The sequence below is a fragment of the Prionailurus viverrinus genome, chromosome E1 (assembly GCF_022837055.1).
Source record: "Prionailurus viverrinus isolate Anna chromosome E1, UM_Priviv_1.0, whole genome shotgun sequence".
NCBI classification, from domain to species: domain Eukaryota; kingdom Metazoa; phylum Chordata; class Mammalia; order Carnivora; family Felidae; genus Prionailurus; species Prionailurus viverrinus.
This window is the reverse complement of record NC_062574.1, coordinates 2,516,287-2,535,157: the sequence shown is the minus strand read 5'-3', so window position 1 is coordinate 2,535,157 and position 18,871 is coordinate 2,516,287. Positions and strand designations below refer to the sequence as shown.

At 52.5% G+C, this 18,871-nt stretch overlaps 2 protein-coding genes across 11 annotated transcripts; one reads left to right on the top strand and one right to left on the bottom strand.

Moving 5' to 3' along the window:
• Positions 1-197: 197 nt before the first annotated feature.
• Positions 198-8,796, bottom strand: SHBG (sex hormone binding globulin). Of its 9 annotated transcripts, none has more exons than XR_007146778.1 (13): positions 8,339-8,796; positions 7,929-8,173; positions 7,562-7,680; positions 7,269-7,360; positions 6,913-7,102; positions 6,458-6,619; positions 6,049-6,211; positions 5,779-5,915; positions 4,629-4,836; positions 4,034-4,376; positions 2,872-3,189; positions 1,662-1,789; positions 222-317 (listed from the first exon to the last, which is right to left on the bottom strand). XR_007146778.1 is itself a non-coding variant. In XM_047832339.1 (10 exons), the coding sequence occupies exons 3-10, from the start codon at positions 7,643-7,645 to the stop codon at positions 4,228-4,230; spliced, it is 1,185 nt and encodes a 394-aa protein (XP_047688295.1). In that variant the 5' UTR covers positions 7,646-7,680; positions 7,929-8,173; positions 8,339-8,796; the 3' UTR covers positions 3,726-4,227. The 9 variants fall into 9 exon arrangements, 1 of the variants encoding a protein (XP_047688295.1); XR_007146780.1 differs by having other exon boundaries at positions 2,965-3,189; XR_007146779.1 differs by having other exon boundaries at positions 8,080-8,173.
• Positions 8,797-8,921: 125 nt separating this feature from the next.
• SAT2 (spermidine/spermine N1-acetyltransferase family member 2) lies at positions 8,922-11,274 on the top strand. Of its 2 annotated transcripts, XM_047834044.1 has the most exons (6): positions 8,922-9,164; positions 9,425-9,476; positions 9,597-9,680; positions 9,782-9,886; positions 10,063-10,103; positions 10,240-11,274. In XM_047834044.1, the coding sequence occupies exons 1-6, from the start codon at positions 9,093-9,095 to the stop codon at positions 10,405-10,407; spliced, it is 522 nt and encodes a 173-aa protein (XP_047690000.1). In that variant the 5' UTR covers positions 8,922-9,092; the 3' UTR covers positions 10,408-11,274. The 2 variants fall into 2 exon arrangements, with proteins under 2 accessions (XP_047690000.1, XP_047689999.1); XM_047834043.1 differs by lacking the exon at positions 9,782-9,886 and having other exon boundaries at positions 8,944-9,164.
• The last annotated feature ends 7,597 nt before the right edge of the window (positions 11,275-18,871 follow it).

The window sequence follows — 18,871 nt, the reverse complement described above, 5'->3', positions numbered from 1 at the left end:
CAGCCAACCACTTCTGCTGGCGACGATGACAGGGAAGGAAAGGGAAAAACTGAGCTGCCCATAATTCCTTTGGCTTCTAGTCCTTCCATGCTCATTAGTAAGACGAGGGCAGGAAAAAGTTAATTTTTCTTTATCTCAAACAACGTTAAATAGCAAAAAAACAAAACAAAAAAAAAAACAGAAAAAAAAAACAACCATGAGAAGTTGAGAAAAGAACCACGGAAGAAATGAAAACATGCTCTCTTTCGGTACCGTGAGCGGCACTTTTTTCCTGCCTTCTGCACAAGGGATCCCACATCCTCGTTTTGGACCGGGTCCTGCAAATTATACAGCGGGCTCTGCTTAGCCCCTTCTGCAGGCTCCGGATTAATTTTCTCCAGATACAGTTTTAATTAGGCCACTCCTCAGCTCAAAGGTCTTCACTGGCTTCCTGTCACCCTGTGCAGGACGGAGTCCTGATTCTTTTGTCTAAGCCTCAGGGCATTCCAGTGCCTAGCCCCAGCCTGTGTCCCCAGCCCCCTTTCCCACTAGGACCCAACTGATCCTCTGCTGGAGCTGAGCCTGACCCGGCCACTCCTAGGACAGGCTGTGCTCACTCCTGACTTCACACCTTTGTCCATTTCATTCCCTTGTCCTGGAAGGCTGCCCACCCTTCAGAGTCCAGCCGCAACTCCCATTCATTCATTCAATGCGTATCTAATGAGCATTTACTTAGAGCCAGGCACTGTTCTGGTCCCTGTGCTCCTGGGACTCTCGTTCCAATAAACGAAAAAAACAAGCAGACAACTAAAACAATGTAGTATAATACTACGCAGAAAAAATAAAACAGGGTGGTGTGACAGAGAGCCCCTGCACGGGCAGGGAGGGCCTTACTGGAGAGCTAACGTTCAGTGTGAGACCCAAGGAACCCGAGGAACCACGGGGAACTGTAGAAGAATCTTCCAGGAGGAGGAAAGTCTAAGTGCAAAAGCTGGGCCTCAAATGAGGGAAAGCAAGATTAATGCAGCAAGAGATCCGAGAGGTAGGCACATCATACAGGTCCCTGTAGGCCAAAGGGCATAGTTTGGATTTTTTTTTAAACATTTCTTTATGCTTGAGAGGCAGAGAGAGAGACAGGGCATGAGCAGGGGAGGGGCAGAGAGAGAGGGAGATACAGAATCTGAGTCAGGCTCCAGGCTCCGAGCTGTCAGCACAGAGCCCGACGCGGGGCCGGAACCCACGAACCGTGAGATCATGATCTGAGCCGACATCAAGAGTTGGATGCTTAACCCACTGAGCCCCCCGGGCGCCCTGACTCTTATGGTGTTTTATCTCTTCAACCAGGTTGCAAGCATTTCGAGAACAGGCCTCTGTCTTATATACCCTGTCGTATATACCCTCTATACCCGAGCACTCCACAGAGCTATGGAAAACAGCGTCCGGTTGCCGAATTGGACTTAGACATGAATGCCTCCTTCTGCTAGAAACTGCGCGGAAGCAACTTCCCCTTTCCTCCATGAGACAAGGAGAATCAAAATGAGCTAGGTCCGATCTGGAGAGATGAGGCCTAGACCCTACCCTCAACACACACAGCCTGGCAGACGCTGGCCTGGGGATGCCCTCCAGACTGCTAGCTCAGTTCTGTCCTGTACACCCTCGGAAAAGAATGAACGCGTCCATACGTTTCAGGGGAAGGCTGTGGAACCTGCTGCTCCGTGCACATCTTCCCCTGTGAGGGTCAGCATGAGGAGGGGTGTGATGGAGGGAGCATTGCTATTCATTGCAGCATCGGTGTTCACAGGGAAGTTGGCTAAGGAAGGAAGGAAGGAATGGGGGTCAAAGAACCAACCTCTTCCCGGAACCCAGTCCTGCCTCCGGCATCTCCAGAAACAAGGGAAGGGAAGAGAAACTCCCACAGCCCCTCTCCCAGATCCAGAGTCTGTCATGAGGTCTGCGTGCCCTGAGCAGAGACAAGAACAAGGAAAGAAGCGGGCTCTAACACGCAGATGTGGGTGCGTGTGTGTGTGTGTGCGCGTGGGGGTGGGGGGTTATTATTTAACGGGGACAGAGCTTCGGTGTTTCAGGATGAAAAGATCCGGAGATGGTCAGTGGTGATGGTTGCCCGGAACGGAGAAACTCGGTTAGAAGAAGGAAAAAGAGAAGAAGAGAAGGAGGGAGGGAAGAGAGGGGAAGCACAGAAGATGGAGTGAGTGGGTAGACCAGGCCTGGAGGCTGTGGGGTATCCTGCCAAGTTCCGGAAAGGTCCGCAAGGGTGGGGGAGAGGCAGGGGACACTGGGCAGACGCCGTAGGTGCCCTTGGTGGGGGCCTGGCAGGGTCTGTGTCGGAGCAAAGTCAGTCTTAATGAAAGAGTGTAGACAGCTCTGGATGGTAATCAGGAATCCTGGAATCTAGGACAGCCTGGAGAAAGAGAGGTTGGGGGCACGGTGTCCTGGACGGGGTGGGGTGCAGGGACGAGAGAAAAGCCAGCCCCGGGGAAGAATCGTCAGGGACAAAAATTCACGAAGCTGCCGCTCAGAACAACCCCTTGACGGGAACCCAGGTGTGTTTGGATCTTTTAACTCTCCCTCCCCACCCCCCACTGGCTCACACCCGAGGCCCCCACGGGACTGGTTTCTTTTCATTATTCAAGTCTTTGCTCAAGTAACACTGCCTTAGAGAGGCCTTCCCTGACCACTGGCTAAGGCTGTCTGTCGACTGCCGCCCTCTATTACGTTACAGGATATTATTCCCTTTATAGCACTAACCACTACCTGAAATGATCTTGCTTATTTATTTTTCTTATGGGCCGTCTGCCCCTGCCCACCTCCCCCCTGCGCACCCCCCCCCCACCCTCGCCTCCCCGCCAGTGTGAGCTCCACAAAAGCAGGCACCGTGTCTGTCTTTTTCATCCAGGCATCCTCAGCGTCTAGAACAATGCCTGATACGCAGTAGGTCCTCAGTGACTATCGGTCGAATGGACATACCCAATGGCCCAGGTGGGCCCCAAACATTGCCCAGGGGACCAGAGTTGAATCTGGACTTCCTGGCCATGCTGAGGACGCTCCAAAGGCACTCTGCCTGTGTGGCAGCAGCTGTAGACCAGCAAACTCGAGACTGGGAGGGTCCGAGGAGAAGCCTAGGCTGTCTTCCACCCCAGACACAGTCCTGGAGCCTCCTTACCCTGGGGTCACTTAGGTCCTGGCTGATCCCTGCAGAAGGGGATGACAGGTCCAATGAGTGAGTCACCCTGGCAACAGGGTGACTGGTAGGCAAATCATTTTAAGAAGCCAGGAGGCTGGGACACTGGGATCCCCATGGGTTGGGGGGTTGGGGGATGGGCTAACAGTCCTCGAAAGGAGAGGATGGAGAACAGGTGCCAGGGCTCCCGAGAGTGCCCCAAGTAGGGGTTGGGACACCAAGATTCTGCCGAGGCGACGGGAAGGGGCGGAGGACTGGGTCACCACATTCTCTGAGGGCAGAGATATTCCTGAATCTGTCTGTTTTTCCCAGCTGGGACCAGCATAAACCAGCTCTCCTTGAATGGACTAGAGACGGGTTCGTCTGGGAAGGCAGCAAGGGGACGGAGACAAGACTAGGAGAGATGCCGGCTGCTTCGCCCTCTGCCCCACTCCCTTTTTCCTTCTCCCTGCTGCTTCCGCCCCGTCCCCAGAACCCCTGCCCCCCTCCCTCTAGGGCTCTCCCATGCCCCCTGCTGCTCCTTCTTTGCACAGCAGTGGCCCGGCTAAGGGAACAGCAGGATTCCATTTCTTCCCTTCCTTCCAGGCCTCTCAGGACCAGCCTCCGCGAGGGGAATGCTAAAGCCCCACAGGCAGGAAATGCTGGGGAAGGAGGGGGGCTCCTGGCTCCCAGAAAGTGCCCCGTATCTGGTGCGCACATCTGCCTGTCGGTGCTGCTGAACTCCCAGGCTGAGAAGTCACGGCTTCCTCCTCCTCGGGAAGCTTGCCTGGACCCCCAGACTAGGTTAAGGCCCCTGGTCTTCAAGCTTTTACAATTCCCTCTACGGTGCTTATCAGTTTCCGATTATCCACTTACTTGTCAGTCTTTGATGGATGTCTGCCTCCCCCGGGGACCTTGAGCAGCCAGAGGGCAGGAACCAAGGGGGGGGGAGAGGTTACTCATCAGTACAGCCCATCGCTCAGCGCAGCGCCTGGTACGTTGCAGATACCCCGTAAAGATGTGTCGAGTGAATGAACGAGTGACATTCGAGGGGATTCTTAGGTGGGGGTTTAATGGGTGCTGTCCGTGTCATTGCCTAGGCTCTGGGGACAGCTGTGAGTCCAGATGTTCTGACTTCTGCTCAGGGCCCGGTCCATGTCCAACTTCTGGCCTTGTGCCCAAAGGCCATCCAAGCAAAAGGAGGCCGAAGAAGCCTCTCCTAGAGGGAGGGGACACAGAGGGGTCATGAGGGCAGCTTGGACCCACAAAGCTCCTCCCCACCCCAGCTCTCTGACCTAAATTTTCTAAAGCACTTCCTCTCACTGGTCCTTTATCCCCTCTCTTCTTGTGGCCTTTTCTTCTAGGCTCCCAGAAGTTTCCTTTCCCTAAAAACATGGCCTTGCCTGTCTTCTCCTCCTCTCCCTCTAGCTGATTCCAACGGCGTGCTGAGGAGCGTGAACATCGCTCTTACCTGGCAGAGCCCCCAGGAAGAGGCGCCCCTGTGGCTGGACCCAGAGGTTGAGGAGGGAGGCAGGATCCAAGAGAGGCAGGGCAAGGATCTCCTTCTTAGGCCTCTGGCTCAAGACTACCCCAGACTCGCCCAGCTTCAGCTGAAGAGGGGGTCCCGAGACCAGAGGCAGATCCAGCTGTGGGCCCGACACAGAGGACAGCACCACTTTCTGCGGAGTGTGGGGGACAGGGACGTGACCGGGGGAGGAAAGAGCAAACCGCCTGGACCCCTGTGGCCCCACACCCCTTGCTGCCTCAGTCGGGCCTCTGAGCGGTACCTTCTGTCTGCCAAACATTTCCGCCCCCTACGTGCTGCCCCAATCTTCCTGGCTTGATGTTCCATAAAACCACACCGATCCCAAGTAAATACGATCCGGATAAAAGCCATTTGTAGGGGCACCTGGCTGGCTCACTCGGTAAAGCATGTGACTCTTGATCTTGGGGTTATAAGTTCAAGCCCCACGTTGGGTGTAGAGATTACTTAAAAATAAAATCTTGGGGCTGAATCCATTGAGCATCCGACTGTTGATTTTGGCTCAGGTCACGATCCCAGGATCGTGGGATCGAGCCCCGCGGTGGGTTCCTCACTGAGCATGGAGCCTGCTCAGGATTCTCTCTCTCCCCCTCTTGGCTCCTCTCCCCCGCTAGCACATGCACATGCTCTCTTTTTCTAAAATAAATAATAAATCTTTAAAAATAAATAAATAAATAACAAATATAAATAAATAAATGCCATTTGCGTGCGGTGGGCAGTTTTCTTTCTTCTTTTTTCTTTGTTTTTTAATATTTATTTTTGAGAGACAGAGAGAGACAGAGACAGAGCATGAGCAGGGGAGAGGCAGAGAGAGAGGGAGACCCAGAATCCGAAGCAGGCTCTGGGCTCCGAGCTGTCAGCACAGAGCCCGACGCGGGGCTCGAACTCATGGACCGTGAGATCATGACCTGAGCTGAAGCCGGACGCTCAACCGCCAGAGCCACCCAGGCGCCCCTGGTCCGTGTCAAGATATGTCCCTACCGTCCACCTTAAGCTTTCCTAATATTGACAGTTTGGGGTCCCCCTTTCCCCCTGCCACTCCCAGGCTCCACTGAATACAGGCAACACCCCCTCTTACTCGATCTTGGAGCTGGAGGCTGAGCCAAGGAGGGTTTTCTGGGGTCCCAAGGGCAAGGAGGTGGCCAGAACCTGCTGCCAGCTGGAGTCCCAGGTCCAGAGAGAAGGCCCAGGGCTCTGCATGAGGCTGGGGGATGTCTGGGGTGGGAGGATGGGTGACCCTTTCTGAGGACTCAAGGCTGGGGACTCAAGGAAGGAGGCAAACTAGTGGTGGAAGGAGACAGGGGAAGGCAGACACAGGGCCGGCCATGGAGGGAAAAACCGCCTTTACCTTGGAGACTGAATTCTGCTCGAGTCCCCGGAGGGAAGAATGTGCCAGGCTGGGACTCTGCAGCGCAGCTTCTGAGGCTGCGGGTCAGGGCAGACACCGAGGTCTGGGCCTGTTGGTCCAGCCAATTTTCCCGGCGCAGACAGCCATCCAGGGTGGGGACGAGCTGGAGCCGGTGCAGGGAAGGGAAGATGTGGGGATGTGGCAATCAAGACCCGTGAACCCCTGTCCCAGCCTCTCCACGCTCAGTTTATTCTCCTCTGAGACACAAGCCTTTGGCCTCTCCCACGCAGCTATCATGCTGTCCCCTCTCCTTTAAGAGTGTGGACTTAGACCCCCGTGGTCCCGTGGTCCCCCGGGCAGCAAGACTTTACCACTTGGGGTGGGTTCCCACCCTTGTGCTGTCGGTTACCGGCAAACGGAGACTGGAGACAGGGAACAACAGTCCCCCCAGTGCAATCCTCACGACAGGCTGGACTTTGCCGGCCAGAGGCCCAGAGACCTGTCTCAGGCACAGCACCTCCTCCCCATCCACACTCAGCAGCAGCGAATCCCCGATGACCTTCACTTCCACCTGCCGGACGGGGCGAAGCGAAGCTGAATCAGAGGCCCCTGGGGCCTGCCTCCACCGCCTTGTGCAGAGGCAGCCAAGTATAGCAGAAAGAACACGGACTTGTGGAGGCAGCTAGCATCCTGGGCTCACTCAGGACCTGAGCCTCAAATTCCCCTCTGAAAAAACGGAGACAAGAATCGCAACTCCATAGCGGTTTTGTTGCGGGTCCAAAAAGACGACGGTGGTAAGGGGTTGCCCGGAGACCCGGTTCTGTTCCCCTTCCGCAGGCCAGCGCAGGCCCGGACCTGGCTCACCTGATGCCACTTCCCATCGTCCAGCCGGGGCCCGGCGCCCACCGTAAGCTGGGCCAAGTGGTTGTGCATTTGGATCTCGGGCCTGCCATCTCGAAGCCCCAGCACAAACCAGTCCTTCTGGGGGTTGGTATCGCCATAAAAAATCACTCCCTCTGGATCCCAGGTTCGAAGCTCAAAGGAGGAAGAGGTTCTGGAAGGACACAGAAGGAAAGATGGTGCGTGGGGCAGGGCCTGTGGGGACAAAAGCGGGGTCAGGGATGGTGACGCGGCGGAGAGGGAAGCAGGGAAAAGAGAAGATCCGAGGCCTAGAAGGTAGGGTCAGGGGACCAGGTCAAGGGGCTATGTCAACCTCATACTTCCTGATCTTGGTGAAGTCAAAGGTCATGATGGTGATAGGCTCTTGTCCTGAGCCACTGCTGAGGTGCACAGCAGGAGGGTCCTGGATCCTCTATCAGAGAGAGAAAATAAACAAGGTAGGAAGACACGCCAGAGACCCAGCGACGACGGCAGGAGAGACACAGGCTACCGCACGAAGAGGAGAGGAAGGAAGAGGGCAGAGCCGAAGGGTGGCTCATTTCTACGCACACACGGGCTGAGCACCTTGTCCTAATCCTGCACCTGGGTAGAGAGACTGTCTCAGGGCCCTTACCTGGTGGCCGTGAGGTGGCAGCGGCAGCAGCAGCAGCAGCAGCAGCAGCCCTGGCGATGCGGCCAGTGGGCCTCTGCTCTCCATAATCGGCCGCGGTTCTCTCTGTGGCTCAGATCACCCTGGGGAGAATGTGTTGGGGACAGGCAGTTGGTGTTGGGTTAAAGGTTGTCCCCAGGCAGGGGCGGGGTGGAAAGAAGGGGGGCAGGAGACTGGGCACTCACCCTCCGCCCCCTCTGCCGACAAATCGGGGGAGGGACAGGGCTCCTCCACTTTTCCTGCTGGGAAAGTGTAGGAGCCAGGACAGATACCCCATTTTCCCCTCTCCTCCTCTAGAGCCTGACCTGGGTCCCTGAAGTCTTTTGCCCACCTGAGGAGGCTGCCTCCCCAGGCCAGAGGTCCAGACGCAGTCCTGCCCTGCACCCCAAGCAGCATCCTCCATCAGAACAACAGCGGAGGGGCGCCTGGGTGGGTGGTTCGGTGGGTTAAGCCTCCGACTTCGGCTCAGGTCCTGATCTCACCTTTGGTGAGTTCCAGCCCCACCTGGGGCTCTCTGCTGTCAGCCACGGGCTGTTTGGGATCCTTTGTCTCCCTCTCTCTCTGCTCCTCTCCCGCCTCAAAAATAAATAAACATCACAAATAAATTTTAAAAAAAGAAAGAAAGCAAGCACTACAGCTGAAACGTGGAACACCAAACATCTAGCTGGGTGCCTCTGCACAAGTCCCTCCACCATGGTGCTGTAGTGTTCTTGCTGACAAAATGTGAAAAATAATACCTACTTTACGGGGTGACTGCGAATGACGATTCATGGAGATCATGCAGGCACAGGGCCTGGTATCTGCTCTGAGCTCCTCCCTCACTATCTTCCCAGGCCTCGGAGGCTCGCCTCAGCGGGGAGGTACCGTCCCGGGGGGTGATTTAGTGGCTCCTAAGAAGAGGCCCCGTCCGCCGCTCCTCATTATCTTACCACGTACCGATAGAAATTCATCACCCCCTCCCTGACCCGTGTTGCAATACCACTGTTCCCGAGGGCAGGCCCACTCGGAGCCACTCAAGACCCCTAGGAAACAGCTCTCACAGCTGGAGCAGGGGTGGTGGCGGTGGGGGGGACTCGGGGCCGGCTGGCAGGTGACTTTTGATCCATGCGGTTTCAACCACAGAGGCTGAACGGCACCACGGGACGACCAGCACCCAGGCAACCACAGCGAGGGAGCCCGCAGTCCAGCCTTGACCCCTGCCCTGGGGCCCAGTCACGGGGCTAGCGGGGGCGGGGGGGGGGGCGGGAGTGGAGGGGGGGGCAGGGCTGGGGGGCGGGGCGAGCCTGCTCTGCCAGCTGATTGGCTGGCTGGGGCGCGCCCGGGGCAGGGTGCGGGGCGGGGGGGAGGGGGGCGCCCACCACTCCCGCGGCCGCTGCCCGCGGCGCCCCCGGCTCTTCGGGGCCCGGTGTGCGGGCCCGTCCGAGAGCTACCTGCTTTTCAGCCGCGTCTGCGGAACGGAAGGGAGGGTCCCGGACTTCAGTCCCAGACGGTGGGGATGGCGATGGCTTCCGTGCGGATCCGACAGGCCGAGGAGGGAGACTGTGGAAATATCCTGAAGCTGATTCGGGTGACGGCTCCGGGCCGGAAACCGGGGGCCCGGAGGGGGCCCCGGCAGCCTGGCCGCGGGTGGGGGCGGGGAGGCCAGGCTGCAGCGGGAGGGGCGCGCCTGGGGAGGGTGCTGCCCTGATCCAGTCTCTGTCCCCACGCCGGGACCCCTTGCCCTGATCCAGCTTCTGTCCCCACGCCGGGATCCCCTGCCCTGACCCAACCTCTCTCCCCACGCCGGGACCCTTTGCCCTGACCCAGCCTCTGTCCCCCACACCCTAGGAACTAGCCGAGTACGAGAAACTCTCCGACCAGGTGAAGATCAGTGAGGAAGGTGGGGGCCCAGCACCGGCATCCTGATGGAGGCTGGGGAGGAGGTAAGGGATGGATGGGTTCCCAGGCCAGGCACACACCCAGGCTTTTTCTCTCTTTCCCACGACTCGGATCTCCGCAGCCCTGAGAGCAGACGGCTTCGGAGAGAATCCTTTCTATTGCTGTTTGGTGGCTGAACTTCTTCCCGCCCCCGGGGAGCCACAGGGTAAGAACCCTGGGACCTGGGAGGTTCCCGTCGCCTGTCCCTCTCAGAGGTCTGCCTCAGGGGCCCAGAGGCCTGAGCCCTTTTTTTTCTCTCCTTCTCAGGGCCCTGTGTGGTGGTGGGCTATGGGCTGTACTACTTCACCTATAGCACTTGGAAGGGGCGCAATGTTTATCTGGAAGACATCTATGTGAAGCCCGAATACCGGGGTACGGGGAGTGGGGGCGGGGGCAGCGGCTGAGGCTGGGGTGGTAGGAAATCAACCCAGACCCACCAGCATCCCCTGCCTCCTAATCCCAGCCTTATGGCCTTTTCAGATCCCCTTCAACTGAAACAATCTTTTTTGTTTTCTTTTGTTTTCTTGGTCTCTTTTCCCCCACAACAGGTCAGGGGATCGGTTCCAAAATAATCAAAAAGGTGGCTGAGGTGAGGAGAGGGATGGGGCCACCAGCCGGGTTCTGGAAAAGCAAGCATGTATTGAGAGGAGCCCAGCCCCCGTCGGGTTGAATGGTGAGAAAAGCTTCCTTTTGAGAGAAAGGCTAAGTGACGTCTTCTCCCACAGGTGGGCCTGGAAAGGGGCTGCTCCCAGTTGCGCCTCACAGTCCTGGACTGGAACAAGGGGGCCATGGACTTGTACAAGGCCCTGGGTGCCCGAGACCTGACTGAAGCCGAGGGCTGGCACTCCTTTCGCTTCGAAGAAGAGGCGATGAGGGAGTTGGCAGGAAAGTGACGCCGTTCCTTGGGCATCTCTGTCCTTGGCCTCCTCCCTCCCCACCTGCTCAAGCACTCCAGACAGAGGCCTCCCGGAAGGAAGAGAGGTTGGGAGCCGCTCAACCGGAAGGACAGAAAGAGCAGAACTGAGGGCGAGGCCCTTCCATCTCCCTGTTGAGGATGAGAATTGCTGAGTCCCGATGTGGTGCTGGTGGAGGAGGAGTTGATGGTGCAATAAAGCTCCGGCCACTTCAGGACCCTTCTCGAGTGCCCTGCTCGGTGGGGGCTGCTGCCCGGGGGGAAAGGTGGGCCCAAGGTGACTTTCGCTCACCCTCCGTGGGCCAGAGCCCTGGCTCCGGGCTGCGGAACATGGAGAAAAGAAGAACAAAGTGTCAGCTTGGCACATCAGGGTTGTTGGTCACAGTTGGGACTCAGACAAAGGCCTCCAGTGTCTGAACTGCACGCTACAGGATGCAGGAGTGAGGCTGGCCCGTTGGCTCAACATTTGGAGCAGGATGCCACCTGCTGGTGGTGTTTCGGGGGCCCTGGGAAGGACCACTGGCCTCCACTTAAAAAAAAAAAAGTCTGCTCATGGGGCGTCTGGGTGGCGCAGTCGGTTGAGCCTCTGACTCTTGGTCTCAGCTCAGGTCTTGATCTCAGGGTCGTGAGTTCAAGCCCCATGTTGGGCTTCACTGAAAAAGAAAAAAAAAGCAGAATTTGTAATCTTAGTTCTATAACTGTTATTGATCCTCTGGTATCAACGGTTTAGAATTTTCAATGTCCATACATACACATGAGTAGTTAAGTGAGTAGAGGTGGGATCGTATACTTTCCAACAATATATCAGACCCATCTCCCTGTGCTATTAAACGTACATCTGTCGTCACTTTTGTGGGTGGCATATTCTTCTTTTTTTTTTTAAGTTTTTTTTAATGTTTATTTATTTTTGAGAGAGAGAGACAGAGTGTGAGTGGGGGAGGAGCAGAAAAAGAGGGAGTCACAGATTCCGAAGCAGGCTCCAGGCTCCGAGCTGTCGGCACAGAGGCCGACGCGGGGCTCGAACCTATGAACCGTGAGATCATGACCCAAGCCGAAGTTGGACACCTAACTGACTGAGCCACCCAGGCCCCCCTGATGGGCATATTATTCTTTTTGTTGATGAACCATTGGTCATAATTTAGACACTGAATGAGGACAGGCAAGTAACATAAACGTATAAATTGTAAGAAACACAATCTCTAGACTTCTTCGGCAATGTAAAGAGTTGAAGATCTGGGTGTCTGGGTGGCTCAGTCGGTTGAGTGTCCCTCTTCAGCTCATGGTCAGAGGTCAGAGGTCATGATCTTGTGGTTTGTGGGTTCAAGCCCCATGTCTGCTGTTAGTGCAAAGCCTGCTTCGGATTTTGTCTCCCTCTCTCTCTCTTCCATTCTCTCAAAAATAAGCAAACATTAAAAACAAAAACAAAAGGTTGACGATCCACCTTAAAATCTAAATTATAAAAACAAAAGAGGGGTGCCTGAAGAGCGTGCAACTCTTGATCTCAGAGTTGTGAGTTGGAGCCCCACGTTGGGTGTAGACATTACTTAAAGATGAAATCTTAAAAAAAAAAAAAAAAAGATTCAGCCAAAGAGAACACATTAGGGGCTCAATTCTTCTTGAATGATTCCAATTTTGGGCCCTTCACACCAATTTAGAGCAGATGGGCCTTAGGACAATCTTGATCAGGAGATAATGAAGCTGGTCAACCCCTCCCCCAGATGGGAGCCAGAAAAATCCAGTCTCCTATGGCTCCTTGGCTCATCTCAATCTGACAGGATTTATATCTTTTGAATGTGATCAACTTATCTAGTGATGGGGCTGTTTTTCAATGTCAATTGCATTAGAATGCATCCTTTCTGGAGAGATGCATAAAGGGAGTGTAGTTGCTTCTGAGGAAGGGGTCTGGGTGTCCAGGGGACAGATTTTCCCACTTGCTACTTCAGATTTCCTGAGTTTTCTGCCATGCCAGGTTTCACTTCTTCTTCTTTTCTTCTTCTTCAAACAAAAGGCTACATAAGTAAAACTCAATGCAGGGGCACCTGGGTGCCTCCGTGGGGTTAAGCGACCAACTCTTGATCTCCGGTCATGATCTCACCGTTCGTGGGTTCGAGCCCCGCATCAGGCTCTGCTGCTTGGGATTCTGTCTCTCCTCTCTGCTTCTGCGCTCTCTCCCTCTCTCAAAATAAATACATTAAAAAAAAATGTTTAATGGAGAAGAAAAGGGCATAAACTAGGAAATGTAACGTTTCCTCAATTTCTCTTGTCCCCATCTTGTTTTGCCTTTGCTTCTTTGGTGTGCACGGTTTTCATGTTATTCTCTCGGCCAGTTTTGGCAGGATGTCTGTACTCCAGCATCACTCTGTGCTGCAGCCACAGCCGGCCTTGGGTTCCTGCCCACTCATCACTGTATGAGCCTCCTGCGAGGTGATTCTGTTAGATGTTGGGGCTGATCCGTATGAGGTGATAAGGCCCTGGGTTCTGGCCATGGCCGGGAGAACAGAGGGGAGGGCACTGAGAAGGAGGGCTTTTTAAAGGGAGCATTGAGAAAGCATCATTAAGACAACTCTCAAATCTGTCAAACCTGCACATTGCTATCACCACTCTTTGAAAGTTGCCGTAGCCTCCTGACTTCCCAGCCCCCTCCTGTAACAGCCCCCTTCCATGAGGTTATTCATATTTTTTAATATATATTTTTTGAGACAGAGAGAGAGCACGAGCAGGGGAGGGGCGGGGAGAGAGGGAGACACAGAATCCAAAGCAGGCTCGGGGCTGTCAGCACAGAATCCGACTCAGCACAAACCTCAAGATCATGACCTGAGCCGAAGTCAGATGTTTAATTGACTGAGCCACCCAGGGGTATTTTTTTTTGTTTTTAATCATAGTTATGCATGTTATTTATCTATTATTTACCTAAAATGTTGTGTGTTTGTTTGGTTTTAATTTATTTCTGAGAGAGAGAGAGAGAGAGAGAGAGAGAGAGTGCAAGTGGGTTGGGGCAAGGAAGGGGACAGAGGATCCAAAGCAGGCTCCACGCTGACAGCAGTAAGCCAGATGCGGGGCTGGAACTCACCAACCCTGAGACCCGGACCGGAGCCCAAGTCAGCTGCTCAGTCAACTGAGCTACACCCAGGCGTAAATAATATCATTACTTGATATTATTTAAAGAGTTCCATACTGCTCTACCGCTGATGGAAAAAAACACTAGTCTTACAACTCCCAAGGTTCTCGAAAGACCATTGGTTCAATTGAGTGTTTAAATTGTTATTATGTTTTGTCTTGGACTCATCTGTCTATGTCAGACTAAAAATAGCACCCAAATGCTGCCGCTTCTCCACGCTTCTGTTTTAGCACGAGCCCTGACTTCCCACCGCTCACTCTCTGTTCCGCGGCCACCGCCACCCCACCCCCATCCCCCAGCCTGCCCGTGCTTCCAACATTGTATCACAATTCCGGATGGATCTGTTGGGTGTTTACACTGCCGTGATTATGCAAATGCTCTTCACAGTTGAGCCCTGTGGGTCTTCCTCCCCACCCCCCAGCCATTTATGTGTTTTCTGGAACTGATCCTTTTTTTGTCCTTTTTGTTTGCTTAGTTTTCTGTGTACTGCGCCCCCCAAATTCTCCTTTAGTTGTGTTACCTGTGCTCTAAGGGTATACAAACACGTAAGGAATTTGATCTCTTCCCGTTGAAGAATCTTCTGGTGGAGACTTTAGACCTGCTTGCTCCAACAGAGTGGCTGATCTTTAGACCGTGCGGGTTCTCCCTGCACAGCCATCTTTTAAGTTTTTATTTATTTATTCTGAGAGAGAGAGAGTGAGCATGGGGGAAGGGCAGAGAGAGAGAGAGAGAGAGAGAGAGAGAATTCCAAGCAGGATCCACACCATCAGCACAGAGCCCAGCGTGGGGCTCGAACTCGCACACCGTGAGATCACGACCTGAACTGAAATCGAGAGACACTTAACCAACTGAGCCACTGGGGCGCCCGCCTTCTGGATTCCCTTGCAGGATACCTGTCTCTTCATCTTTTCCTTGGTTTATTTTGATAGAGCTGCTGCTTCTTCTTCTTCTTCTTCTTTTTTACATTTTATTTATTTTTGATAGAGAGCACGCACACGCACAAGTAGGGGAGGGGCAGAGAGAGGGAGACACAGAATCCGAAGCAGGCTCCAGGCTCCGAGCTGTCAGCGCAGAACCGGATGCGAGGCTCGAACCCACAAACCGTGAGATCATGACCTGAGCCGAAGTCAGTTGCTTAACCGACTGAGCCCCCCAGGTGCCCCTTGATGGAGCTTCTTAAGAAAAGATACTTGGGAGATAAATTTGTTGGGACCTTGGGGCACCTGGCTGGCTGGGTTGGAAGAGAATGCAACTCTTGATCTCAAGGTGTCAGGGTCATGAGTTTGAACCTGACGTTGGGTGTAGAGATTGCTTAAATAAAAACTTCAAAGAAAAAATTTGTTGGGACCTTGCAAGTCTGAAAATGTTTTTGTTCTACTCTTGTACTTGACAGCGTGGCTGGGTATCTAACACTAGGTTGGAAATAATGTGCCCTAAGAATTTTGAAGGCATTTCTCCATGGCCTTCAAGCTTCTGCTGTTGCCTCTTACCAAGAAGCCTGAAAAGTTTCTTATTCTGGAGTCTTTGTATGAACCCTATTTTTATTCTCCTTCTCTTTTCCCCCAACCACAACTTTTAGGATCTTCAGTTTTCCCTAGCCTTCTGACATCTTATGTGGAAATATTTTAGTGTGGACCCACTGGGTCTTTGCCATCCCAAAACTCGTGTTCTTCAGTTACAGAAAAACATTTTTTAAATTATTATTGTTTTGGGGGCACGTGGGTGGCTCAGTCAGTTGAGCATCCGACTTTGGCTCAGGTCACGATCTCACAGTTTGTGGGTTCGAGCCCCGTGTCGGGCTCTGTGCTGACAGCTCGGAGCCTGAAGCCTGCTTCTGTTTCTGTTTCTCCTTCTCTCTCTGCCCCTCCCCCACTTGTGCTCTGTCTCTATCAGAAATAAATAAATGTAAAAAAATTGAGCCACCCGGGTACCCCTCCGGGAGATTTTTAAAATTTTATTTCCTAATACTTCTATTGAATTTTTATTTCTGCTTTCATGTTTTTAATTTCTAGGAGATCTTTCTTTGTTTTTTGTTCTTTGCATTTTAAAAACATTCTGTTGCTTCATGGATATATGTTTTCATCTTTCTGAGGATATGATTTTTTTTTTTTAATGTTTTTCGTCTTGCATAATCTTTCATTTTAGAGGCTTTCCTCAAGTGTCAGGCAGTCCTCAGTTGTCTGCTCATATTTAAGATTGGGATGCTAAGGTACAAGTGGAAACTCGTGTGTGTGTGTGTGTGTGTGTGTGTGTGTGTGTGTGTGTGGCAGATAAGGAGGTGTGTTGACTGTGGACTTCACTCTAGGGTGATCCACTAGGCCATTTCCTTGAGGAACCCCTAATGCCAGTATCCTTCGTCTTTTTTCTCATCTGATCAGATTTACCAGAAGACTCTTCCAGACTCCCATTTGGAAGGTAGAAGCTTGGCTATATATATTCTTCTTCTTCTTTTAAATTTTACTTATTTCAGTAATCTCTACACCCGACAAGGAGCTTGAACTCACGACCGTAAGATCAAGAGTCTCGTGCTCCAAAAACTGAGCCAGCTGGGCGGCCCAGTCTGTACATATTCTTAGAGCTGGGTGAAGAAGAAATCCGAGGCAAGTCTCAACATTCAGTATGTAAACTTTCATTTAGTTCCCATATTCAGTATCTATCCAACATTCATCTAGCAATCTATCCATCATTCTGTCTTCCTCCCAATCCCTATGTACTTAGAAGTCCAAAGACAAGCTGGGCCATTCTTTCGACACATCCTTCATCATCCAGCTAGAGTAATCTTACTAAAAGGCAGTTTGGCTGAAAGTCCTGTAATGGTTCCCACTTCTCTTAGTAGAAAGTCCAAACTTCTAAATATGTTCCAGCCCCTGCAAGCTTTGGCCCAACCCTTCCGGCCACGTGTTTCCCGTCCATGCTGGTTATAACCATGTTAGTTAGACTCTATACAGTCTAACCTCTGTACCTCAGAGGCACTGTACTCTCCCCTCTGGGCCTTGTGAATATGCCATCCCCCATCGGAAATGCTATTCTCCTTTTTCCCACTCCTGTCCTTTGCCTGAATGAACAATGACTACAGCCGGTGAACAAACGTTAAACCCGAAAGGACTGTTGGTGTCAGAGGCTCGGAAGTTGGTGACGGTGTCACTTCTAAAACAAAATTCAGCTACTGCTATTGCTTAAGAGCCCACATTCAAATTCTTCAGTCTGACGGCCTGTACTCTTTTTTTTTAAAAAAATTATTTTTTTTTAAGGGGGGGGGAGGGAGAGAGAGCGCGCGCAAGCGAGCACGCACAAGTGGGGGAGGAGTACAGAGAGGGAAACACAGAATCCGAAGCAGGCTCCAGGCTCCCAACCCGGCAGCACAGAGCCCTACCTGGGGCTTGAACTCCTGCACCGCCTAAACCCAACCCGGGGCTCTATCTCGCGAACCGCGAAATCAAGAGTCAGATGCTTAACTGAGCCACCCAGGCGCCCCAAGGTTTATTTTTGTTTTATAGCTTTAACTACGACTCATGTGCTGATGATTCCAACATCCATCTCTCCAGCCGAGAGCTCTCCTGGAGCAAGAACATGTGTGTCCATTGACCTGCAGAGCATTGATCCCTTCATTTCGGTTAATATTTGCCAGGCCAGGAACCGGGCTAGGTACCGGGTATACAATGGTGGGCGCAGACAGACACGGAGCCCAGTCTCTGGCCTCACGGACCTCACAGATGGCAGAAGACAGACGCTGGACAAATTATTAATAGTACAACCACGATGAGCACCCCAAAGGAGTATAGGATGCTTAAGAACCAACCTAGTATAGGCACAGTGGAAGACTAAAAGAAATTATATATGTTGAACGAGACGTTTGTTGAAGACAAGAGATGTCCCCTGAAGGGTGGACCCTCAATCTCATCAACGTGTCTTCCAAAACTTTGCCTCCTGAGTTCTTTCTTCCATGTTTGGCATCACCATTCACTCAGTAACCCTGAGTACTTCTTCAGGGACTCCTGACCCCACCCCACTCCACCCTCATCACCAATTCTTGTTGATCCCGCTGCAAACGGAACAGGCTCAGACCAGCTTGTCCCTCTGTTGCTGGCAGCCCTCATCCAAGTTAGGTCCTCAGCCTCTCTCTTTCCTGCAATCAATAGCTCTTCACGGGGTCCCGCGCCTTGGGACCACCCTTACTCTTTATCCTCCATAGTTGTAGAATGAAAATCTTATCCGATTACACTGCTTAAAATCTTTCAGTGGCTCTTCAGTATTGATAAGGGAAAAGCCACTCTCCTTCATCTGATTTACAAGTCCCTCACAGCCTACCTTCCCGTAGCTCCTCAAGCCAAATGCTACTTGAACTGGTTGTGGTTCCCCAAAGGGCATGCTTTCGGCTTCTCTGCATCACTGTAATTCCTGATATCTCAAGAATCCTTTTACTGAACTTTTCCTCTAGCAAACGCCTACTCAGCCCCCACCTCTCCATTCACTTCCCCTCCTCAGTCTTTCCTGAAGACTTTCCTGAAGGTTACCCTGAAGAACAACTTTTCATTGTCTCATTGGGATTCCCTCTCTACCTAGTCCTTATCTCTATCAAAACGTCAGTGGAACCCGATGCACTTATTTGTTAATTTGTTTAAACTTGTCAGTCCCTTCTCCAATGTATTATAAAATCCTTATGGGGGAGGGGGGGGGCACTACTACATCTCGTCTTTGTATCCCTGGCACTTATTAAGGCTGTTGGGACACAGTGAGGTCGATATAAACACTTGCTAACTGATCAAATGCACAACACGTGATCCTAATTTCTGTGCTACTTTATTTATTTCTGCAACTAAATTCCCTATCTCAGTTCAAGAATCCGGAGTTTTCCCTCTTTACTACCCTTACTCCGTAACATTTTTTCCTATTTTGAACATCCTCAGCATTTGGATACCAAATCTTGTGCTAATCTAAGTTGCCTTTGCTTTTTGGTACTGCCTTGAAATTAACCTTTCATTATATGCATGATCGGAATCTTCTCCAGGCAAGAACGCGACTCTTCAATCTACAGCACAGAGTCACACATGCTCCCAGGAGTCGATACGTGCTTGTGGACGATTAAGCACAGCGCACGCGCACCAGGCCTTTTTTTTTTTTTTTTTTCCTTTGACTCCTCTTTTTATTTTTTCCTTTGGAGCGTGCGCACCGAGAAAGACAAAGGTGGGGAAAGTGACCAAGCAGTCATTCAGGCGCATGCCCATCCCTCACTTGCCCCAGCCCCGGGAAGCTCTCAGCGGCGAAGTGGGTGTGGCCTGCCCAGGAGCAGCAGAAATCCAATCCGACTGAGTGGGCTCGGCCCCTC